The sequence below is a fragment of the Tinamus guttatus genome, unplaced genomic scaffold (assembly GCF_059628265.1).
Source record: "Tinamus guttatus ecotype Peru unplaced genomic scaffold, ASM5962826v1 Tinamus_guttatus_pri_ptg000048l, whole genome shotgun sequence".
NCBI classification, from domain to species: Eukaryota; Metazoa; Chordata; class Aves; order Tinamiformes; family Tinamidae; genus Tinamus; species Tinamus guttatus.
This window is the reverse complement of record NW_028288582.1, coordinates 6,422,100-6,447,893: the sequence shown is the minus strand read 5'-3', so window position 1 is coordinate 6,447,893 and position 25,794 is coordinate 6,422,100. Positions and strand designations below refer to the sequence as shown.

The 25,794-nt window shown below is 41.3% G+C and overlaps 1 protein-coding gene across 2 annotated transcripts in view; it reads left to right on the top strand.

The window, feature by feature from the left end:
- Positions 1-25,794, top strand: part of KIF26A (kinesin family member 26A) — a 93,730-nt gene that overhangs the window by 13,330 nt on the left and 54,606 nt on the right. For both annotated transcript variants that reach the window (XM_088539615.1, XM_088539614.1), the window contains exon 3: positions 20,323-20,817. In XM_088539615.1, the coding sequence (XP_088395741.1) occupies positions 20,323-20,817 (495 nt within the window). The remainder of the gene's footprint in view (positions 1-20,322; positions 20,818-25,794) is intronic.

Genomic DNA, 25,794 nt, shown 5'->3' with positions numbered 1-25,794 from the left:
TTGTGGGTTTTGTAAAGAGGAGATACAGTTGAAGTAATTTATAGTATGCATGGAGTCTCAGCAGTCTGCTGAGAGAGCTGCTTTCAGCAATTACCTACAAGAATAAAATAAAAAGCATTTATTATTGATATTCACATATATTCACATTCCACATATTAAGAAATATTTCTTCTGATATTGTTAATTTTTTATTTGTAGACTCCAAAGGAGTGTAGAGTAAGACAAATGTGGAGAGGAAAGAAAAATATATGATTTAATGTATGAAGTTTACATATTTTGGGTTTGATGGATTTATGGTTTTTAATTACACCTTCATGTCTTGCACTGTGATCCCTGGGGGCCCTTTCTGAATTTCATGCTTATGCTCTTATAAATATGAGCTACTTTAACCTGCAGTTGTGTATTCTTACTGCTGTTTGACTGACCTCTGGTAAAGCTGCTTTTTATTCAAGAGCTTTGGGACTTTAACAAAGAGCTAAATGGCTACAAAACTTTTAAAAACTTTAAAAAACAAAACAAAACAAAAAAAACTTAAAGAGTTTCCCAGGCTGGTGTCTGGTGCGTATGAAATATAGACTGTGAATAGCTTTTGCTGTTTTTTGGCATGAAGGGATGGACTTTGCGTTTGGTATGTTCCAATTTGTTCTCCTGCATGTGTAAATTGGAGTAGCACCTTGACTCCTCTTAGCCTATGGCCTTACTGGCTCCCTGTGGGCTGATTGGCAGTGGAAAATAGCCACGTATTTGGTAACGACTCTTCAGGGAGCCATGACTGCATTTAGGGAAGAGTATTTTCAATGATATATAGTCCTGAATCTGGCTGTACATCTCTTTACTTCTGTCTTCTGTTACACATAGCAGTTGATTTTCATTTCACAAGGGTTTGCATCATGGTTCATTTATTGAAAATGGAATCGAACACCCGTGTTAACAGGTGGAAAATGAAAGCTGTTGGCTCCATATAGCTTCAGTTGATTTACACTGGTGAAATGGGCGGAAATCAGACTGCAGCACTTGATCCAGGAGCATATTTCCAACCTCTCTCTGCATAGGTGTAGCATTACCTCTGTGTGCTTTTTTTCCAAGCACATCCTCTTATTTTTTCCATTCCCTGGGAATATGATCATCTGCTTGTGGAAAAAAATTATAATGCCAGGTTCTATTTGGTGCAACTAAGACATAGCTTGTCCAAATCTAACAGCAGTTTATCTGTGAGGCGTATAACCCAGACCAATAATACTCAGACTTTCCAAAATAAATCTGCCTTCGGACTGACTCTGAGCTTGAATATTTGGACCAACCTGCGGCATTTGAAAACAACTGAAATGAGAGGAAGTGGTTTCCTACTGGTGCCTTCACCTGGGAAGGCGATAAAAGGACAGTCGGGGGCTTGTGCAGTGCTCATAGCATGTAATTGAATCCTGTCTCCAAGGTTTGTGTCACATGTCCTTACTGCTCTGGCTGTGGCTGTTACCAGTGACACAGAGCCCAGGAGCAAAATAGCTCTGATTTGTGCTGCAGAAATTTAGTTGGGCTGCTGTATCTCACTGACAAAGCTTTTCATGCCATCAAGGATATGTTATAGGGAGGGTGGGCTTTTCTGACCTGCCCGAGTTCTTCACTGAGCTTTTCATTACTGTGTGAGGACTTGCATTGGGTGCAATGGGAAGAAAAAATGTAAACCTACCAAGTGAAAAATCAGCTGCTTTCTTTGCCTCAACGGGATTCTTTTAAGTCTTTGCAAGAGCACAAGAGTTAAGGTAATCCTGATCTCACAGAGGACTTAACCTAGAAGTCTTGTAGCTCAGCAGAGTACAATACAGGAGTGAAATCAGTGTGGGATTAGAATAAGCTTCATTATCTTCAAAGAATGTTTATTTAATGGTTTGGGAATCGCTGTGTTTGTAGGTAGAGGCAGGAAATGTCCTCAGGCAGGTGCTGAGAGCATTAAACAGACCACTAGAGTTGCTCCTAGAGCCTCCTTGCTTGCAGGGGTGATTCTCCCACCCGGGTGCCTGCCTGGCTAACGCTGCCCCGTGCTTTCATACACCCTCTGCAGCGGTTTGCAAGAGATTGCCAAGCTGATTCTGGACAGCACAGGCTGAACCCAAGCAACATCCTTGTAGCTCTTATGTTATTTCTTCCATGTCCTAGCAGCTGTAGTCTTTACAAGGTAATTATGTGGACAGGGTTTAGCCTCTGACTTATTTTCTTCATTGCTTTCCTGGATTTTTTGTCCAAATTACTGTCAAATTTTCAGGGAAGATGGCCTTGCAGGACAGCTTCTGCAAGTGGGCCTTTGAGTTAGTGTCCTCTAGTGTCTGTCTATGGGATGAGACAGATGGTAGGGGACAAAGAGGTTGCTATCCTGCTTTTAGCTGGGGGGTTATTAGCAGTGTGTCCCTCAGGACAGTGCAGTGGATGTCACTGCGTAGTGCTGGTTTTCTGGGGAAGCGCATTCTGGTAGCAGAAGGAGGCCTCCATCCAAAACCTGACTTGCATAAAAGCCTGAGAAAACAACCTCTACTAATCTCAGAGCAGTATCATTTGTATTTTTCCTATAAAAATACGTCTATAAGTTTTCCCTAAGATGTTATTTAGAGAAATTTTACAAGTGCACAATCACAGACAAGTTGGATTTGTTTAAAATCTGAAGAGATGAGCAGAGTTGTCTCACTGTGGGTATTTCATCTGTCACTGCTAATCACATGGAGGACAATATGCAGCTGGTTTGGATATTTGGAGGATTTTTGTGTGAGACTTGGTACTTTTCTCTCTCTCTCTTTTTTTTTTTTTTTTTCTCCATTGGTAGGATTTCTTTTGATGGCTGTCAAGTTACTTCTGATCTGCAATACAAAGGGCAATTTAATGTATAGACTGTTATGTAAAACCTAGAGTAAATTTAATTTAGAACCAATTGGGAAGTATAAACATGTTCCACATAAAAGTGCTTAGCTCTCCATTCTTCTCATGAAATCTGTATGAAAATACTGTTTAAAGCAAATATATGCTTCCCTGGCATTTTTTTTGGAAGACAGAGCAGCAGGCAGAGATTTTTTTTTTCTTTTCCTGGCTGCTTTGAATGCTCGTTTGATGCTGAGTCTTTGTTCAATCCAGTCCTATGTCATTAATGACTCTGGAGTAACTAGGTATGCAGAGCTGGAGGAAATCCTGCTTTGTATGTTCCTATTCTAAGAGAGCCTCAGCCGGGATAACAATAGTGCCCCTTAGTGAGGTAATGTGTAAACATAGTAACAAATAAAAAAGCGCTTACTCCTTACCAAAGCAGAAAAAACAGCTTATGAAGCATGACATTGTCTTTGATACGTGCAGATAATCTCACCTGCTTCGTTCTGTGGGGTAAGATATTAGCTACAAGAGCCAAAACTGCGATTCACAAAGAACCTGTCCCTCTGGTTGTAAAGGAGCTGTCAGCGAGTGTTAAGGAGAATCAAAAAGAAGTCAGAGTCCTGTCATAATGCAGTGAAGTCAGTTGAAAGACTTGCCTTGAGTTCAGTGGTTGATTCCTGTTTGAGGTGGAGGGTTGCGTAGCTCCGTGAGGTGGGTTGTCACCCATCCAAGGACGGCTGTTGCTTCTAGTGGAGGCAGTGGGTGGTGTGTGTGGTCAAACTGGTGAAAGATCAGGTTTGTATCCATCGTCTTGATGTTTCTCTCAAGATGCTGTGGGAAGAGAAAATGAAGGTGTCCCGTTTTTCCCTTCCCTTTGCTGATATGAAGCAATTTTCAAGAAGTACCAATTTTCTCATAGAGGGTCGAATTTCTTTATCAAGTTCTTTGGGAAGTCAAAGCTTGGATTTAAAGTTTTTGATCCTGATCAATAGATGGATCGCAAGTAAAAAAGTAGGATGAAATTTTGTAGCAATTGTGGGCAACTACTGACATCATTGTTTTCTTCAGCCAGCTTTCCTAGGAAGCATGCAGGAGTAAAGTGAAGTATCCCAACCCCATGCTTCTGCACTCTTTCTGCTATGGACTTCCCTAGGGACCTAGCACAAGCCAACTAGCATTACATTTAGCACATACATTTTGCTGGGCATGCCTTTACAGACTGGTGAATTGCATGCATATAACCCGTAGCTCTCCTGTTGGCCTTTCTTATATATGCACTGTTTTTATGTGTTTTACTGCACTGCATACACTTAATTATGTCATTAGTCTTCCTGTACCATCCTTATTTTTGACTGTTAAACAGCAGTGATGACTTTTCTTTGAATGAGTAGACAGTCATACTTGTGCCATATTTTAAGAACACTTGGAAGACATAAACCTCTTTAAGTAGTGTGATTTGTCTTGTTTTGCTTTTTTTGATTCCTTAAATGTCAGACACTTTAAAAGTTCCCAAGGTTTGTCTCTTTTCTTTGGGAAGTGTTTGTTGAAGAGAAGCCAGCTGGTGTGCGGAAAACATTGCTCTCTGAAGGAGTGGGTGCATAATGAGTTTAGCTGGGGAGAAAGCACTGACAGTTACCCTTGGCTTTTCCCTTTGGGTTTCACTTTTTTTTTCCCCCAACTAAAAGTTGCCATCTTGCTCCATTGCTTCAATGCCACAACATGTTTACCTGTGAAATGCCCTTCAGGAAGCAAAAGATGCCTGAGGAACAAGAGAAGATACCATGTGAAGTGTTGGCAGGCATCTGGTTGACCTGTGGGTCACTGCATGGTTCTGGTTCCTGCCCTGTTGGAAGAGGATCTGATGCACAGAACTGCTATATGGTGACCCCCTTCCAGTGCATGGGCATGTGCCCTCCTGCCTCTACCAGGGGTACAGCTACCTCCATCATTTCTTCTCTCCTGTATTTTTTGCAGCCCAACTAGGAGACCTTGGTGTGGGGGAGCCCCTGATGGTGTGAAGGAGTTGGGTTGGCCATGTTGGTGGATGAGCAGGTCGCGTTGTCTCTGTTACGCAAAAGGTGCTTCATGGTGGGATATTTAGAATGAGGAGGCAAAGGGTGCATATGAATTTGACATTGCGTGTTTTTAACTGCCTAGTGGAAAGTGGGAATGGGAAGAGACTTTGTACTGTGGACTTGGAGAACCTCCCTTCCCTGGACCCCCATATGTCCATGGTTTCAAGATGTAGGAGGGAGAGAAACTACCCATTAACAGCTGCTTTCCAGAAACACTTGAGATTAGAGTCTAATGAGTATGTATCACCCCTCATGTATCTTGCTTGTTTCAGGTTATGTTGTGATGGCAGTCCTGATTGTTATCTTGTATTAATTTTCTAGAGCGTGATGTATGTGGATACACCTACTGCAGTCAGAGATTTCACTGCAAGATTAGAGACATGTTTAGGAAATTAGTAACGAGAGAAAAACGCATAATTAAAAATGATATCAGTTTGGAAGCTCATCCATCTTCAGGCAGCTTGTTGGAATAAAAAGGAATCTTACACAATGCTTAGTGGTGGGAAAACACACTTGGCTTTCTATATTTTAAACAGGAAGGAACTTTTTAAATGAAATATTTAACAATAGTAATCAGGGCATTTGCTTGGGAACACTGGATTGAATATTGTAGTTGAATGGTGTTGAGGTAACCTGAACAGTATAAAACTAAGACAGATCTTCTTATATTTGTTTCCTTTTAATGATGTCTCCAGACAGAAGATTTTTTTTTTCCTGACCCTTTTAAAAAGTAATTGGCATTCACACTTTGGATTGGTTGAACTTACATATGCTGAGTATTGGCCACCGGTTATGAGGTTGCATGGTTACCAATTTATTTTTTTTCCCCGAGATGTGCAGTTTTATGTGAAATGTCTTAAATTCAGAGGCTGCATCAGAATTTTAGCTCTTCATTCCCAATGACCATTGTAAAATTGCCATATGCCTAAAAATGTGCTCAGCACAACTGTGATTGTTCAGATGTTGAATTTCCTCCCATCTTATGATGGGATCCTTAGTTTAAACTAAAACTATTCCTCAGCAGGAGGAAAAACACCATTTGATTATATATGGTTCATTATAGATGCGGTAACTTGAAGCATTTCAAAGAGTACACATGCTTTATTTGTGTTTTATGCCATTTTTGGTGAACAGTTAACAGTAACATGTTGCCATTTTTGTTATGATATGTCTATAAACTTGGTTATCTTTCTCTTTGGTCCAACTTACAAGCAGATAGAAAACCTAAGCAGATGTCAGAGCAATAACCAGGTGTACAATGTAGTACTCTGCAAAGTTTGAATTGCTGCAAGTATATTCTCTACTTAATGGATCTTTTATTAAGTGTTTCTATCTGCCAGGCCATATACAGGGGCTTGTTTTAGATATTATATTTTCAGGCTAAGTATGTCTCCTTAGTCTAGGGACAATCTCTACATAACCTTGCAGAGGGAAGTACTTTTTGGCTCCAGTGCCTGGGGCAGCGTAACTACAGAACTGCTGAATTATATGTTGTGCAGAGCTCTGTGATTTGTGATTTTGGTAAATTCATTGAAATATATTTTTTTTATTTATTTAAGATTTGTGAGTTTGGTAGATGGAGGCCTCAATCTCAGTTGGGCCTGTGAATAATACCAGCATATAAATATTTACTCTTGGCTCTGTAGTCATTCTGGCCTACGGCCAAGCACAGGAAGGGCATCCTTGTGGTGTGCAGCAAGTCTCTGGCTTCAGCGGCAGAGTCGGAGCAGAAGTTTCGTTCTGCCTTTGTGTGCCTATTGGTTGTGGCTAACATGCGTCTGCCTTTGAGGAGCATCGGCTGTCTGAGGAAGGCCAGAGCTGGAAGCTGGCTGCTGTTCCCTTGGTGTCACCTCTACAACTCATTCACCAAGAACTGGCTTGCCTGAAGGAGTGCAAGGGTGGCCTACTCTCCCTGGAGGGTCACCTTGGGGACTGTGCTGCTGAACGTGGTGTGGGGCAGATGTGGGCGCTGCTGGAGGATGCCCTGTGCTCACTGCTCACAACAACAGCATGGTAGGAAGAAAAGACCCCTGGGTTCATGTCCCTTTGCTGCACTGTGGATTTGGACCCAAGCCAGGCCACGGAGCCAGGACTGAGCCTTTTATGAGTGATATTATGTATTGATGGAATAAAGAGAAAATCTTTTCCTCGGAATTAAATAATTGCTTCCTTGATGAAAGGACGCAACATCTGGCTCTTGTGCCCCGTGTATTTTGTCATGTAGATGTAACTGCTTGCTTTGTTCCTTGCAATAATGTTAACTTATTAATATATGAAGCTGTTTCCAGGTCAGTGAAAAACCACATATAAATCTTTATTACAAGTACTGGATTGTCTTTAACTCTTTATAAGATATAATTAGTGTCCGGTAATCATATTGTGGTACTGTTGCTGTGATTACGGTGGTAGTTAGAGTGCACTGCAATTCTGGTTTTATAGAGTGGAGCTTATGTTAGCTTGATTAAAACAAAGGATAAACATCAGCCTGGGTTGTTGGCCAGTAAATTCTCACCTTTCAGCTGCTCTGTTTCATTGCGTCCTTCAGTTCCAAGATGTGACTATGTTCCAGGGAGTGGGCTGTGATTAAAAAGCAGTAATTTTTAATATGCAGTGCTTCAGGGTGAAGTGCAGACACTTTGAGTAGCAGCATCTGCAGTGGGAGGGAAGAAGTGGGTTATGGCAGGGTCTTCAAGGACTCGGCCCAAGTGTGAGTGACTAGAAATGTTGTGCTCCTACTGTAATGAATAACTGCGGGTTCCTGTTGTTGTTTCTGTTTTGATTGAGGGCCCAGCCTGTGTGTGGTGGGGATAGGATATTAGGGCAGGGAAAGGAAGTAACTGTCAAAAGTGCATCTCCCTTAGGAAAGCAAGAATGTGAGGGCATGGAAGAATTGGGGTCTAAAAGCACTTATTTTTCTTTGGTTTTCATAGTGCGTTGACTATATGCAATTTTCCGCGTGTTGGGTAATGGAAAGTTGGCCCCAGAGGAAGTCACATTGTAAGTCAAGTTTGGGATTATAAAATCAATCACTGTTTGGGTCACTAATTGGTGTGGAAGATAGCAATTTCCTATACAGTATGATAAGTTCATTGTTTTTTTGGCAGTGTGTGCAGTGAGCTGTTTTGCTGAGGATATTCTTTCCTGATTCTGTTGTTAACTCAGGAAAAGCATCAGGTCGTTTATAGTTACACCCAGCTCAGTAGAGGTGGCAAAGAGGAGGGGGCAGCTTGGTGTCGTATAGAACATGCATGTGTTTTATGGAGTTTGTTTTCACCCCTTGGTGGCATGACAGTGAAGCTTGGCAGCCACATGGTCGTAGGGAAGATGGATTGCCCTTGGTGTTAAGCATCTTGCATCTCAGAGTTTATGTCAACACACACATTCTTCCAGCAGCAGCATCTGGCTCGTTGGCAACATCTGTGGACAGTTGTTCGGATTGCTCTGGAGGTGCCTCTGGCTGTGATGCGGCTGCTGGCTCGGCTGAGCTACTTTGTTATTCTAGCTGGTTCAAGTTTTATTTGTTTATTTTTGGGCTTACCTACGACTGTGACAAATCGCTTCTGCAACTGTGGTCTTGAGCAAATCCTGCCAAAATCTTTCACGCAGGGACTCCATGAAATGCTGATGTGACTTTGTATCCGTGACAAGGTGCTGATGAGAGCTGGAGCGGCAGCATCCCGGGCTGTGCTTTCTGTGCAGGTTTTTCCTGTGAATTGTGGCATCCTTGTGGCAGTCTTGTGAAATAAAGCAGGCAGATTTTGAGCATATCTTGCATAGTGAATTTCTCTGAGACTAGCACTCCAAGCATAAATGGTGTTTCACCAGTCGAGTCAGCGTGTGGGTGCTGTCTCATGAGTTGAGTCCTGGAAGCAGCCACTCTGATTTCTGAAAATGATCAGAGACAGCAAAGTTTCTGGCACAGTTGATATAAACTGACACAGGAGCACAGCACAGAGCATGTCAGCTCTGGATTTACATCATCCAAAGTGCTGTAAGTTTGATTGTATGTTTTTATTCATATACCTGTACTTTAAAAACCTGATCCTTTCAGAAGTACATCGCCTTTGCAAGATACATGTCAAATGGAAGTGAGTGTTACAGCATCTGTTTTCATTAAATAAGCCTATCAGGTTTAACTTCTCATGGAAGTTAGCAGATCTGCGGGAGGCCAAACAAGATGGCTGGTTTTGTTGGCCTTAACCTGATGAGCTGTATAGCCACTTCAGCACCATCCACATCTGGAGCTGTTTGACTTGCTGTCACGTTTTAAAGTATGTTAGCAAGGCATGGTTGCACCCTATTTTCTTTCCTTTTTTTTCTTCTCTTTTGAATGAATATTTACATTTATAATAGCAATAAAAAAAACACTGGATCACATGCCTTTTCTTCTTCCTAGTTATTTACTGCAAAGTTAAAACAATACTTAGTGCCGCAAAATTTCATTTTTAATGTGGGAGGAAATTTCCATATTAATTCCATCACCTAACAACTGCAGATATGCCTTCATGGACACTTGATACAAGAAGAGACAAGGAGGTGAAAGATGAATGTTCATTGCTGGTTTGAAGTTAGAAGTGGAGATACTGAAACTCAGAGGGTGAAATACTGACTTTGCACTCAGTCTGAATTTTGCCATGGATATCTTTAAGGCCAGAATGTCACCCAGGGGCTGTAGTTTCTCTTCCTAGAAGAACCCTTTCTTCCTCAGCAGCTTGTCCTTTTCCAGCACGTGAGGAGGCAGCTCCTTTTCCAAAGAACCAGGACACAAAATGAAAACAACCTCTCATGTAATAACTTCAATTGCAGGGAGACATAAATGCCTGCTGTTATGTTGGGCATTGTCTACCATAGTGAAACTTCTGTAGAAGGAACAATAGACACCATAAAGGTTTAAAAGCCCTATAAGAGTGATGAGAGCGAGACAAAGCCTTTCATCTCTCAGTTGCTGGTTTTAGTAGCATCTGACTTGAAGGGTGTTGGAAGCTGTTGCCAGGTATGTGATTGCTCCCATGTTTTAGGAGAGGAGGCTTGTGAGGAGGCTGAAAGAGTTTACAGAGGTGTTGTAGCAACCATTTCGGGGCAGGCCTACATGTATGTGTATTAGAGGAGAAGCAAGCTTACTCTGCCTGTGTTTATAATGTGTTTATGTTCTGCGTTATAGCCAACTCTATTACCCGTATTAACATGGCTTTCAAGGTGCTCTGAGCATGGACAGAGTGGGTTTGTGCCTGCCTGCGGGCATAACTACATTGATTTATGTTGGCAGAAGAGAAACCTTGGGCAACGGGAGTCGCTGCTCCTTGATTACAGCAGCTCTGTGCGTAGGAAGAGGTTGCACAATGCGCGGGTTCGCGGGATCGCTGCAGGGCTTCTCCTCTTCTCATAGCAACTACCGCACGGGAGCGTTAATCACAGTCCCTGTCCTGCTCACCTACGTGACCAGCTGCGCGCTTAAAAACGGCCATCCCTTGATGTTTAGGTTGCCTAGAAGATGTCCAAGGCCTTCCTGTCCACCCTGGTTGGGTTGTTGTAAGAATTCAAGGCTGGTTATATGGTTTGTGTGCACAGTTCCCAAGTTTCTTCACCTGCGGGAGGAAAGAGCAAAGCAAATGACTGATCTGACATAAGAAATTGTACTTAGGTAAAAAAAAGGGGCTTTTTAATATTGTTAAGGTAAATAGCTCATGAAAAACAATAAGAACAACAACAAAAGCAATAAGAGCGCCTTACTACTACTGTTAATCTTGTGCTTACTATGACACTGCTACCACCATAGATATATCTCTAGGTCAGAGGAGCAACAGGTTTAATAGGCAGTTTTTTTTCTGAAGAGCCTGTGAAGTTTGTTGATAGCTGGGTCTCTAGAAGCATCTGGGCAGATAAGCCTGCAGATAGCTATGGATTATTTTTTCTCATGCCATCCCATTATCAACATTTCTGGTATATCATCAACAACTCTGAGATGTCTTTCGCTCATAATCTGGTCTGGTTAGTTTTCATTTCTTTACAGCTCCCTTTGGCTGGCTTTGCAATGAGTTCTTTTGAACCTGCAGAAAATGATAGTCTGGTAACTGTAATGCAGCTGATGTTCTCGTGCACGCGCTCTCTCTCTTTTTTCTCATTTTTGAGATTTCCATTATTGATATTTAATTCTAGAAATTCATGGACAAATGGGGGTAATGCTTTTTAATCTAGGTACCTCACTTAGATTACTAAAATTATCCTTTCAATCTGTAACAGTAAATTGAAAGATGAATATATTGGTAATCATAAAGAATGTTTGAAGGATAATGATGATGGGCTGTGAGTATTTGGCAAAAGAGGAGTTATTTGAGGAGGTTCTACTAGGATAAGTGTGCAAGAGTTAATACAGGAAAGATGCAGGTTGGAAAGCTTGCTGGCATTAAGACAGCATAGATTGCAAATACTGTTTTCCTTAATGATTGTTCAGTGACCTATTTTCTTTGTCTGCCTGTGACACTTGAATCCAAGCAACGAGTCAGTCTTAAAGAGTATATTATACGTGCCTTTCCAAACACTAAGATTGAAGGAATGTAGGCCTGGAAAGAACCTTCAGATCTTGAAAAGGTAGTCCAGCATCCCCCACTGAGATGGGATCACCTATCTCCAGATCACTTCCCACAGACATTTCTCACCTGCTCTTAAGAACCTGCAGTGAAGGAAGGAGATTTTGCAATATCGTTCTTTAATCCTTGCCAATATTTACACATCTTTGAAAGTTTTTCATTGTCCTTTCCAAAGCAGACAGAGAAGAATTGGTCTAGTCTCTCTACAACTACCTTTGGTGTACTGGAGGAGTGTCCTCAAATCTCCTCTCTGTCTTGTCTTCTAAACTGATGAAATCACAATCCTTTAAGCTTCCTACATGAATTTTGTTTTTTAAACTGCTTTTTTTTTTCTCCCCCCTCTAGATGTTCTCCAAATGGTCTGTCTGCATCTCCTATTTGTATAGCTGAGATCATACTTAATCACTAATAAGATTTCATAGGAGGATTATTTGATGCTTTACGCAGTGCAGCCCACCTGCAGGTTTCCCCTTAGGCTCTGCTTTTCTTTCTGCAATGAGATGAGGCCAGCAGTATGGGGCCATCTACTTCTATGCACCGTCTCTCACCTGAAACCAAAGAAGAACTTTGCCTCAGTTTCCAACATACAGTTATGGTGAATGCCTGAATTTGCTTGCTGAAGCTTCTTTCATGTGGAGTAGCATAAAATGAAACTGGATTCCAGTTTAACACAGATGTTGTGAGATGAACAGTTTGGAGAGAGAGAGAGAAAGATGGCATTTTATATGTGTACCACCAAGTAGGTCAAGGAACTGCACCAAACTATTTAAAGCCATTGTATGGCCTGCTTGTGGTTAAGGAGTTAGAAATACCCATAATTTCTTTTCTATCCAACCCTATTTGGAAGATGTCTTTTTTTTCTCTTCTTCTTTTCTCCCTTCCCTCCCCAAAGCCTCATTTTTAAGCCCAAGCAAGGAGGAAGAGGAAGAATTTGAACCTGCTACAGTGCTCTTTAAATTCGGATGCAAGACCAACACTCTTCAGTCAGGAAGACAGTTTTTGGTGAAGCAGTTAAACTGAAGCAGTGGCATTTTAATTAAGATGAAGAATAAATGTAATGCACTGTGTTCTTGGGGACAGACTGCCTGGTGTGCTGCGTGCTTTATGCAGCAATTTGTAGCTTGGAGCAGGAATACACAATGGGCAGCCCCTTGGTTCTGAAAGCAATATCATTACTTTATGGTCTTCAAGTATTCATTTGCTAAACAAATAATTGATAAAATGAACAAGTGAAAGAGACACTGAGAGGGTGTGACCCAGTGCCAAGCACCGGTCTTCATGGCTGATTTTTAAATGCACATTATGCTAATGGTGTTCACTTGGAAAAATTGTCCACTCCCTAACTTCTGCTGCTGAGTGTTTTTTTTTTTTTTTTTTTTTTTTTTAAATTGCATTCAGATGGTTGGACTGAAACAGCTCTAGGGTTTATATACAGATATCCTGCAAGTGCTTCTTTTCCCAGATCATCCTACCCAATTTTTCTAAGCCAATGCTCCTTTCACTGAGTCTGGGATCCAGGATTTCTTGAACTCCTATGTTTCTTAAAGGTTTGTCTCATACTATCAGGCACTGTTTTGCTGAAACAAATGCAGTTACAACTATCTAAACACACCGAGGATCTCACCTGGAGCATTACTCTCCTCCTGGGTCCCTGGGCTGTCTGAGTTAGGTCCTTGGTCTCTGTCAAACTTGTCTATGGAGGAGTCCATCTCTCAAGGCTTACCAGCACAAATGTGATCCTGGAAAGAAGGGCTGTTCCTGAATAAATGTGATGATAAAAGCAACCTTTTATTCCTGATGGAATGATCTTAAGAACTGATGGCTTTGTGGCATTTCAACAAGATATTCTATGCATAGTGGCTGCTGCTATCAGCTTTTCATACCGATGCTGAGATCCAGGGCAACTGGATTACTTAGGCAGTTTAACTGAAGTTGGTCTGTATGTGCAGTAGGCGGCCTTCAATGTGAAGATCTTCAAGACATCGGTTTCTGAAACAGTCGTTCTAGCACTTTTCAAAAGCACTGAATTTGCTTTACACAGGAAAAGAAGAACTTTTCATGCAGTCCAAGCAGAGTTTCTGTAATCTGAGTTATGCTCACAGCCTAACCAGAGTTTAAACTCCAGCTTCAAAGGAAGAAATAATTAAAGATGGAACACTATTCATCTTTTAAATAAAAGTGTTTAATTTCTATATTTTTTGTCTAGTTCCCTTTCTGTGAAAGGGATGTGCAAACAAAAGCTTTTCAGACACTGAAGTATTGTGTGATGACAGCTTTGCAACTATTTCCCCAAACAGTTATTGCTATGCAAAATGATAATACAGTGATGAAGGTTTAAAAAAAAAAAAAAAAGAAATGTAATAGGTGTTGGAAGGCCATGTTTTCATATGAATAAAATCACTACTGCATCTGCCTTGTGATATTACAATAAGCTGCAGAACCAAGAGGAAAATTAAAGGATTACTTAAACCCAACGATAAACATGCAAATTAAAAGTCATCATTTTTAAATGAAGTCAGCCACTATTAAAATAAGCACAAAATTACATACTATTTTGTATGTGTGGTTTAGAGAATATATAGAATGTTAAAATTGAATCAAATTAAGAAAAACATTTTCCTAATGCAAGTAAAATATCTATTTAATTAGATCGTAAAGAAAGGAGATTAAAAGTAATATTTTGCAATACAGTAATTACTATTTTTCAGGAGTAGTCACGTTCCTGTGTGTTGATCTAAATTTAAACGTGATAGCAGATCTCTTCGGGGTCCTTTGTTTTGTTTGTGCCTCTAATTATTTTAAATCACTCCCATTACCTTTATTTTGCTTCCCTGTACGCCGTGCGCGCCGCGTGGCTGCTCGCGACGCTGCTCTGCCGGCTCCCGGGCACTGATCCTGGAGATCCGCTCGTCCCGTCTGGTCCTGAGAGGTTAAAAGCCAAATTGTTGCAGGGCACCATGGAGCAAGACAACAGGAAAGGCCGTGAAGCCATTGGGAGGTGGGCTGAGGTGCTGATGGGAGCCTGGGATGTAAATAAACCAGATTGCTCTCATTTCCTCTTTCCACTGTATTATGCATTCCAATAGCACTATTCATCTTTATGACAGACACCTATTGCTTTAACTTTACTGCGGGCCACTGAAGTACATTAAAGTGGGCAGGAAATGGAAATAAATAGAGTTCAGCGGAGGCTTCAGAATAGCTAAACACACTGCAGTCATTTTTAGTGTGGGGTCATGTGTTCTTTAGCAGATCTGCCGTGTTTCCTCATTTTTGTTGTAAAGCCGGGCCCTGTTTAAAAGAGATGTGATATGCTTTCAAACTAAGTAAAAAAAATGGCTTAGATATTTTTTCTGACTCTTTAGGATAGCAAAGATGAAAAGAAATTGGCTTGGGTCTCAGCTAGGGTGTTAATGGGGAATGTGTCTGTGTGTTCCAACTCAGGACATGGATAAAGCAAGATATGGGCTTCAGGAGTTTTACTAGCTGGCAGCATGGGAGGAGGACCACAGGGTTTGGCTGAAATTAATTTTCTGCTTAAATGTAGTGAAACATTCAAGTAAGGAGGCCAGATGGAATTTGGCCTCGAAAACACAGTGTTGGTTTTCTAATTCATGCACATTTTGCCCGCTGTGGAAACGTGGAATGCTCTGTGCTCTCCTGCTTATTCAGAGGCTGTTTTCCAGCACAATTAAGTTATGATCACAAGTCCTAGCTGCTCTTAGACTTAATCAGTTGGGACTTCTCACGAATGCTGTTTCTGTGAAAGCTTTTGCATGTTTGTTTTTTCTGAATTGTTTATATTCTGATAAGAGACAGGTCAATAACCAAACGAATATACAGCATGAGCTACTTTAAGGCATTTAGCTCATATTTTTATTCCCTTGAGATAGTTAGCTATATGGCAACTTTTTTGTTGTTGTCTAATTTAACTGTTAGCATTCTTCTTTCCCTAATTACTCTGATAAGTGTCTAGTTTTGCTCCATAATATGTTCTCTTTTCCTTTCTGCCAGCAACAGAGACAGTTGAAAGCAAGCACCAGCCTTCAAAATGTTTATCAATATAGAAGATATTAGTGGATATTCCACAATGTCATGTAGGATAAAAACTAATTTGTAAGCAGCACATCAGAAATCTGGAAAGACAATTAAGACAAAAAATCATTAACATCGATCCTTTTGCACTGGGAAAGTACGTTCCTTTCTTCCAAAGCATCTTGTAAAAATGTTGTGTGCCCATGTCCATGCTTAAGGAAACATTTCAGTGTAACATTTAGCTTTTATTTCATTCTTTTCAACTATGTTTATATCAAGAATCTCATTTAATTCAGATATACTTGCATTGCACAGACTAGTGCCAGGCAGAATTGCAGGCAATTACTGCGGGTGGTTGCTGGCGGTCTGACTTTTCATCATTTGTTCGTCATCGTTTGTTCGCACTCTGTGGATAGTTCCTCGCTGAAAGGATTAGGTTACAGATGGGTGGGTATTACTTCACCGACTTAAGTGAGAATCCAGATGCTTTTCTCTGTCCTCTCCATTTGCTGAGTTCGGGAGTTAGCAGTCAGTAGCTGCAGGTAAGATTAAAGCTTTTTGCCTTTATTTCTTTTTTGCAGTGGAGATGAGCTCTATTAGACTATTAAGTAAGGAAAAGACCCTACTGGAAAACTTTAAATACTTCGGAATTCATAAATAGAGATAAAATTTCCAGAAAATCTAAGTTTTGTTTTTTAAATGCATATCAGAAGAGTTCAGCTCCAGCAGAGTGTTTTGGCATTGGACTCTTTTGCAAACCTGGATATTATTTTGGTGCCTAAGCGGGATTGGGGCATTTCTGAGATACTGGCTTTTGGGCACATCACAGTTGACACTGATATGTCTGTAGTTTCAAGGGCAACTGTCTCAGGTCACAGTATTTTGCAGCGGTGAAATGTGGGGTTTTACACAGGCACCACATCAGTATTTACTGAACAGCAGGAAAACTGCCTTTTTCCTTGCTGGATTTCCCTGTGAGGAAAGGCAGCCGCAGGGTTATCTGTCAGATAGAGACATGTGAATTAAAATGACCGTTTTCTTCTTTCGATTATAAGTCGCTGTCCGTGTTTTCCAATTTGAGCCGGTTGTTTTCCCACTGCAGGCTTCCAAGGAGAAGCCTCGAGGCAGACGGCAGGCAGCCCGTGCCGCGTGGAACCGGGCGGCTCTTTTGCCGGATGCCGTGGCAGGAGCGAGCTTGCCGTGCGTGCCGAGCTTGCCATCCTCCCGGGAGCGCGTGCACATCCCTTCCCCATGCTCATGCTCGTGCAAGTTGTCTGCACACACAAATACAATCTCCCAGGGGTTTGCCAAGTTTCGTGCATTGTAAGAAGCACTGAAAAGGCTGGAAAATTCAGACATTTCTGAAAACTTCTGCTTATATAAGCAGGTATTGTCTCTTGCCTTGACCTCTTGAGAGGCTTGCTGGGCTCCCTAGAGTGGTTGTCCTTGGCAGGACTGTTTGTTTTACTCTTCTGAGTCATGGTTGGCAGTTTTTGAATGGCTACAGCTTGTATACCACTAATAAAAAGAGGATGAAATTAGGGTTTTGGGTTCTGTAGCCATTACTGCATGGTCACAGAATTTTGCTCTGAGCAGCATTTGGAAAGCAGGTGTGAGGAACACAGCTATAGAGGAGCAAAGGAAGCATCCTCCTTGAAGCAGAACAGACTGCAGCGATCTTGGAGCTGCAGAACGAGGTTGAAGAGGCTTGAACGTAGCATGCCTGGTTTCAGCAGAGGTGCCCATCCCCTAGCATCCCGCGCGCCCGCCTTGCCTTTCCATCAGCAGAACTGGAGCAGGGATCGCTTGAACTGCATCCCCTCTCCCACCAGTGTGCGCCGCACATTTGGCCACTTGCCTTTATTCTTTTCCCCCGTAAAATACGAGGGTGTAATGTCCACCCCAGGGTCTCTGGACAGTGGGGCCTCCAGAGCAGGCCTTCCCCAGTGCCGGGCAGTGCCACCATGTACTAAAACTGCTTTAATGGGGCTGGCGTTAGCTTTAAAGTTACGGTTAATGTTTTTAGCGGTACCTTGTGTTTCCTTTGCCCTTCATGCCTAGCCATTAGCCAGGTGTTCAAGTAGTCTCAGTGCCCAGCTGGTCCCTTGGTGAGGAGCTGGAGGGGAATGGCCATGGATGCAAACAGGCAAGCACAGCAATGGGATGAGTGGCTTGAATGGCTTCTTGTAACTGCTTGGCAGAATGCAAGCACTGGAAATTAGGGGGTGGTTTAAACCTCTGTGCTTATATGACTTTTTTTTTCTGTGATATTTTTAAGTAAGTATATATATATATTCCCTTTAATATGGTTTCCTCCCTGTTTCCTTATGTCTGCAACATGGGCCTGACTCTGATCTGTCTTACGCTGTAAACTCAGTTTATGGAACTAGAATTGGGGGTCATTAATTTTCTTTACATCAAAAGGAGTTGTTTCTTTTAAATGAGGAGCCTGCTTCACCTAGTAATTCAGTTTAATTGCTTATTTGAAACTCTCGACATTTGATAGCAATTTAAACGTTGCCAGATGAGCCTCTTGCAGCCGGGACCTGCAGGTGCTTCCTCCTGTGCCCAGCTTTAATCAAGGGAATGAGCCCTGTGATGGGTCTGGCTGCGGCCAGGGTGGCACGGCCCTAAGAGCAGGAAAAGAGCATTTTTGGGGGCTGTTTGAATAGATGCTGCATGTCAACATCTGCAAGAATTTGCTCCGAGGGTTCCCTCTTGGAAACGTTTCTGCGGACTGTGGTGCTATTTGTTTTTCTTGGGAGACAGATTGCTGGGTCTCTGTTTTGCCTCAGGCTCAGTAGTGCTTGCAGCACTGATACTTTCATTTTTCTATCTAACTAATGCCACTTTCTCCTCAGAGGCTAGTAAGTTAGAAGAAAAAGCTCCTAGAATAGTACTTTTGCCTGACCAATATTAATTAATTTCGTATTACCGTCTTCTGGGAGATTTGGAGGGAATGAACTTTTGTGCTTAGGACTAGAAGCAAATGCCACAACTTCAAAGATGGTTTTACAGGGGTCTAAACCTCAATAAAGAGAAAAGAAACAAAAATTAAACTGTGCCTTTTATTTGGACCTGTAAGTCAGTGCACTAATGTGAATGCAACTTACTGTTCAGTCAGCAGCCAGGACTAGCTTGCTTTCACCTCCCCCTTTTTATTTTATTTTATTTTTTTTAAGTTGAGACTTTAAATAGTCATTTTTTTTTAAAAAAAAGACTATTAAAAAAAAGGGTCATAAAATAGACCTTAATTTAGACTATTGTGAAAAAAGCAACTCTTGTTAATGATTTTTGGCTGGTGGAGTGATGTAATGCTGGATATACCCCTAAAGATTTTTATCAGAACAGGTCTTTATTTTGGGAGGCAGGTTTAAGAAGCTATTGCAGGAGTAGTCCAGGAGCTGAAAATGAAATAAAGTCCATGCATCCTCTGGACAAGGTGGGAGTGTTTTAGGACTTTATAAATTGAGAGCAAAGGGAAATAGCACAGTTGAAAGAGAATAATAAGCAAAGCCAAAGCACCAGTGCCAGGACTTTTTAAGAGTTTTATTGATGTGTGTTATAATTAAAACCAGAATTAGTTAGTTTTCTAATAGGATACTCATTTCCTAGAGAGCAATTGCAGTTTGGCATAAAGTAATACACTTTTTAAAATGAGGGCTGATCAGGGGATACCGAGCATATGTAGTATGGCTGACTTATTAGCTGTGCCTGCCCTCGTTATTAACAAGCAAATTAAATATTTTCACTTAAAATAATTAAACAAATAAACCTTTTGGCTGCCCTGTGATTTCATTAAAACCTTAATTGTTTGGAGAGCTCAACGAGAGCGTGTGAAGTTGGTCAGTTTTACTGCTTGGCATCAGTCTTGATAGCAGATTTACAACACAGCTGGATTTAATCTCTTGACTAATCTCTACAGTAGCTGGTTGGGGATGGGAAGGTGTTTGTGTGTTTTAGGAGATAGGAAACTCTATCTCCCAAATGGAAACCCAGTGCTGGGTTTTAAAGTGCTTGGGCAGCCTTAAAGTGAACTAGCCAAAGGGGAGGGGAAGAGAAATTGCTCTGTGGAAACAAAATAGGTGTTGCTTTTAAATCAGCTTCATGGTGTGCACATTGTCACACCTTCACACATGGCCGGAGGCTCAAATCTATTTTTCATCAAAGCAACTCTGGCAGAAGGGAATATTGCCACCCTCTGGGTCACAAAGAGCAGAAATAAGGCACATTGATTGTCAAAGAGTCAGCTGTGGGCAGTGCCACCTAAACTGTTTCTCCTGCCACTTGATTAGTCCTCTCTGAGGGTGAGGATAACAGAAGGTTTACTGGGTCATGCACTGATTTTTTTTTTTGAATACTCTGAGATCTAATATGGGTTTAAAATGGTGGTTTGGCTTTGAGATGCATTACCGTATTTGTAGGGTCAGCATCAGCCCTAACGTCCCTGTGCACGAGAAGCACACGGATAGGTATGATGTCTCAAAAGAAGGGTTAATTAGCTGAGTGACTCATTAGTGAATGCACTGCAAGCCCCACAGGTAAGTTCTGCTGATGATTTCCATGCAGGACCTCATACAAATGAGTCTACTCGTGGTTTATTAATCAGCTGTTACTTGCAAATCTTTTGGGGGTGTTCAGAGAAACCTGAGAGTTGCAAGGACTCTGCTGGGCGAAGATCAAGTCACTGAAAATTGTTCTTTTTCTTTCTCTCTCTATGTATAAATATACATATATATGTATATATATATATTTTCTGCTTGCCCCTTCTTTAGGACCCACGATTATCAGCTTTAATTTTCGACAAGCTTCAAGTGCCTGACTACTTACAGAAAAACAGGAATGAAGGAGAGAGCCGGTGTGAAACCTGCGCCACTCACCTGAACCAGCTGAAGCAGGAGGCCTTGCAGATGGTCCACGCGCTCAGCCAGGCCGGCCACGCCGAGGCGCCCGAGCCGGGTGCCGCCGCCGTCACCAGCATGGTGCCCCGCATGGTTGCCGTCTCGTCCCAGAGAGACCTGCCGCTCGTGGCTGGGCCCGTGGGCAGGCAGCCTGGGAAGTCGCCGAATCTCTTCTCTGGGAGCGAGAGGAAGAAGGGCCTGGGCTGGCCTCAAGGCGGGGGCAGTTTTCCCAACTCCAGCGTTCAAGTCACGGTGGCCCCCAGCGGTCTCAGCAGCGCCCTGAGCTCTGTGACCATCCAGGCTCAGCAGTACCTTGAGGGCATGTGGAGTATTTCTAGGGTGAACAGCTTCCTGCCTCAGGCTTGTCTAGTAAGTAGCCCTATGTACGTGTGTGCGCGTGTATACTGAGAGACAAAGATAAGATTTTGTACGTGTACATATATATCTCAGCGGGAATCAGCTAATCTCTTTTAAACCACGTTTCAAGAACGGAGGAGCTGTAAAAGCGCTCTGAATGATGTTCTCTCAGGTGTCACAGAGAATTGGCTTTCTTATCTCGGGTGGTAAGATCCTTCCCTCAGATGCCTTTGCACCTCTTAGCTTCATGTATGCAGGTGATGTTGTTTGGTTGTCCCGTAGCTGGTGACCACTTCAGAAAACATGAAAGGTTTGTCACAGGAAACTCTGGGAGCTGTATGGAAGTTACATCAAAGGTGAACTCGACCCTCAAGTCTAAGGCTGAATTTCTAAGGCTGTGTTGAATTCGTCGGTGGATGCTGTTTCTACGCTGTGGTAGAGAAATTTAATCTTCAGGTTAAATGTGTTGCAAAACAGTTGGCTCTAAAGAAGGAGGATGTTCAAAAGGTTACTACAACGGCATATCTCTGTAAATGCCATTGCACTTAGATTGTTAAGTGCTGTGAATGTTGAATCAGGGTATTCTGTATTCACTGCGTGCTTTTAAAACACAGATCATCCCTGTGGGGAAGCAAAAAGCTTTATAGATGGCATGTTACCTTAAGAAGCAATTCATTACGGATTTGTGATTTTCTGTGCAGATCTTTGGAAGGCTGCTAGGAAGAAGAGGATATAGTGATTCTTTTTGACTGAGACTTACTCCTAATCTGCTTCCCCTTGACAGTGAACGAGGAGTGCAAAGAGACACTGTGCTGCTGCTGTTGATGGCTGGCAGATGATGTGTACAAATAGCAGCTCTCAGCTTGTCACTTTAGACATTTGTGGTGCATTTTGCAACACCAGGAGCATTGGTGCTAGGCAGCTTTAAATTTGATATAAATACCTAATATACAATTTCATATACCTAAAATTGCTTCATGGCTTTGAGATGACTGAGCTCCAAGATCGTCCAAGATATTTAAGAGTGCTGTTGTGTAACTACTTTTACAGGGTAATGCTTGCCTTTGCTTCCAGTAAAGGCTTGGGGAACTAATTCTTCCTTCTGGTATGTCTCACTTGTATGGAAATATGTGAAGGCATATATAGCCCGCTTTTGAAGGATCCCCACGTAAACCCAGTGTATCTTCACAGATGTCGCATTGCTCTCTGATCAAAAAAGGAGAAAAAAGCCTAGCCAGTTCAATTCTTAATGGTATTTGGGGAATGTCTATAACAAGTGTTGTTCTGTAAAACGCCTTCTCTATGCATTGGGCATCACTGCCCTTGTGAAACAGGTGACATTATTGTATCTTTAAAGTTCTGTGTTTATCACAGAATCAGAAAAAAAAGGGAAAGTTACTGGCTTAAAAAGCCTGCACTTTTCATGAGCAGTATTTTCGTTTTCCTTGTCTGCCCTTACTGTTGTCTTAAATATTTCATTAGCACCCAGCTCCAGATTTTTTCCTGCTTAACCATGCTGACTGATAGATGTGGTTTCCCCTAACCACTGCATTATTCTATAATAAAATTGAGTTACCTCGTCTAACCCCTGTGAAGAAAAACCACATGTATATAATGCAACAGAGCTTAAGTATCATCTAGAAATGTACAAAAATCAGTAACCTGATAAACAGTGACCTTTAATTAAGGACAAACACTCTTAGACTGAGTGTTGGATACTGGAGTGTTGGATGTGATCCAGGTAGCTACAAGGTCAGTTTAGATTTACAAACAGTTTCTGGAGAGAAGCTAGGATTTTTTTTTTTTTCTCAAATGTGATTGCTAGAGACTTGTGTGCATCTCTGCCCAAATTCTGCTTTCTCTGGCTCTTTGAATTGTCTTATTGACTTTTTACATCGGGAACCTCGTGTCTGGTGAAGCTGTTTGTGTAAGGCAGAACATTTTCCCTTGCCCAGTGCTTTTCACAGGAGGAATCATAGTGCTGGAAGAAGCAGCCTGGGCACTGCCTGGTCTAGCCCTTACCCAGGACAGGGCATTCTTGTTCAAAACTTGTCTCAGCTAATAGTTATGCAAAGATTTCCCAACTTCTGCTGATTGCCAGTTCTGATGTTAAATTTCCTTTCCTGTTGGAGGGATTTTCTTGTTTCCTTTTTAACCAATCTCTAGTGCTGTAATTTAAACCTGTTATTGCAGTTGCCAGTTGGTGGGCACAGAGAAGAGTTTATTCTGTTCCTCTTAATAGCTAAGCTTTATGTATTAAAAATTGATTATTGTGTTTTTCTTTAGTCTTTCTCTAGCATTAAAAAAGAACAAACACTAAAAAATCTAAACCTTCAGCCTTTCCTTGTTGGTCATGCTTATAGACTTATGATCAATCCTGTAATTTTTTCTGAATTGTCACTTCTTGGCACATACCCATCTAACTAGCAGGGCACTCCAAATTGGATATGTTGTTCAGATGAGGTCTCACCAAAATGAAGAGATTGGTGGATGACCCCAGAGAGTCATTCTTCAGACTCTGGCCTTTCACTGAAATCAAAGAAAACCTCAGTGTTGCAGCTGTGCAGCGGATCTTCAAAATATAGCACCAGTGTAGTCAGTGAAAACATAATCTAGTCTATTTATTTCCATCTGTGCTTACATACATGATTTTGGACATTCTTTAAGTTGGAGATGGTGTTTAAGATTATTAAGATTTTAAGAAAATGCTAGAACAAGGAAAACCTAAATGATGAAAAGGCTAACGCAGACTCATGAAGAATGTTAATTATTATGTGTAATGTGATTGCATCTTGGGAATTCTTGACTCCTTTAAACAAGATACTGTGGACAAAAAAGATGGCCCCTGCCCCAGGGCGTTTATACTCTCAGTTGTGATATTAGTTATTTTGAGTACTCTGTAAAAACTGCTATTTCATTCAAAAATCTGTAGCTGTCCCTTGTTTCCTTATGAGAGATCTCCTCTCAAAATGAGTCGTTCCCACCTAACAGTTCAAGTACTTCCCGTCTGTCTTGGTGGTTTAACTCGGTGCCCCGGGTGGAGTAAGCATGACTCATCTTCCAAAGATTGGAAGGCAGGCATAGATAAAGGCTGGGATTCGTCTCAGCTATTTTTATATGCCAAAAAGACAGATGTTTATTCAAAGGTAATTACCCAGGCTTCCTTTATAGTTATGGGAGAGCAACAGCCATCTCCACGAGACACTTTTTCCTTCTCTCCAAGACATCTGTCTTGGCTCGACTTGTCTGCTGAAGGTGCCATGAAGGTGCCAAGAAGCAGCACGGTGGTGTATGTCTGCCACACCACACAGGACCCAGCATGTGCTACCATTTCTCCAGGGACCATATTTTTATATATGGTTAGTTTTAACAATGAAGGTATTGGAATTGTTTGACAGAAAAAAAAAAAAAAAAGAGATAAGATTTCTTCTTTTCACATTTTCCTTCCCAAGCTTACATGTATTGCCTCCTAATGTCACTCAGGTTTGCAAAGCCACAGCTGGGCTGAGTGCTTTGGTTCAGGAATGCAGAACGTTGCATGCTTTTCGAGATCCATGTTTGGATCTCAAGATTGAAAACACGTTGTATAGATTCTACATTTTTGGAACAGGAATGTGTCTTTGAAGTGTAGTGTGGGTGCTGCTCAAATCAGAATAGTAACTGTGGGCTTCAGGAGCTGTGGAGAACAGCTGTAATGGAAGATCTGAGGGAAGGTCCAGGAGGGGAAAAATGAGGAAAGCATCCAAAGTGCAAAAGGGGAAGAGTGTAATCAGCTACTTTACCCATGTGGCTTCTGGTTGAAAAAATACAGATAATAACCAGTAGCACTAATAAGTAGTTTGACCAGACAGCGAGTGCTGTAAAGGGAAGAGAGCTGATGTGACTCTTGTGACAACTGATTCGTAGTGGACCACTGACAACTTTATTTAATGAACAGTTTTTGTTTTTAGCATTAATGCATTTAATTCTAGACCTGATCATTGAATACAGGTTACTACTCAAATGAAGCACAGCATATGTTAGCAGTGCTCAGCATTACTGCTCAGTTTAATACAAAATCAGAGTTGCTTCTTAGTTGCATTGGAATTTGGCTGAGATGTTAAATATTAAAATGACTGAAAACACATTGTACACTTACTAGAAGTATCTGCATGTGTTGCTTATTTTGGAGAAAAGAGGTCCAACAGTATGTTTTCAATTGACTGTGTTATGTAGTACTGAATACTAATAAAAGTGGTAGCATAGCCACTCGTGCTGGAAAAATGTTTCTCGTGCTGGAAAAATGTTGCAGTGAAATAGAGCTTGTTTGCAAATTGCTTTTTCTTTCATCTTATGCAAAAGAAATCCTTGCCACATTATTTTTCTAAATCGCGTATAAACAAATGGTACTGGTTATAAGGCAAAATATTCTGTTTAGCTCTTTGCCAGTTTCTAAGTTGCTTTCAAATCTTAAAAAATGCACTGTTAGGAAATTGAAAAAGTTGGAATATTAGAAAATATTAGAAAAAATGCATTAAAACTTTTAAAGTATATGTATCTAAAATTGTAAACTTATGGGTATTCCAATGTGTGTCCCTCACATTACTCAAAAATTTTCAGTTATATATATGTTTATGACTTGATTCAGTGTCGGAGGTCAGGGTGGGGATCCTGATACATGTAAACGGGTGTGTATACTCTGAAATTAAAGGAGTTATGGTCGTTTATTTTTATGTGCAAAATCTTTGGAAGTTATTTTAGTCACAGTTCAAAGTATCTTGTCATTCTTAGGAATAAATCTTCTACTTAAGCTAATGTAATCCAGAGGGATTTGTCTGAGGATACAGTTCAGCCCCTGTTAAATTTCTCCAAATCTGCTTTGTTTGTTTTTAATGAAGATGACTTACATTTTGCTTAGAAGATATAAGCAAAGATATAGGACTGTGGGAAATGGAAGAATGACAAAAGTTACTTCCCAGCATTTACCTTTGTACAAAAGTCACATTTTTA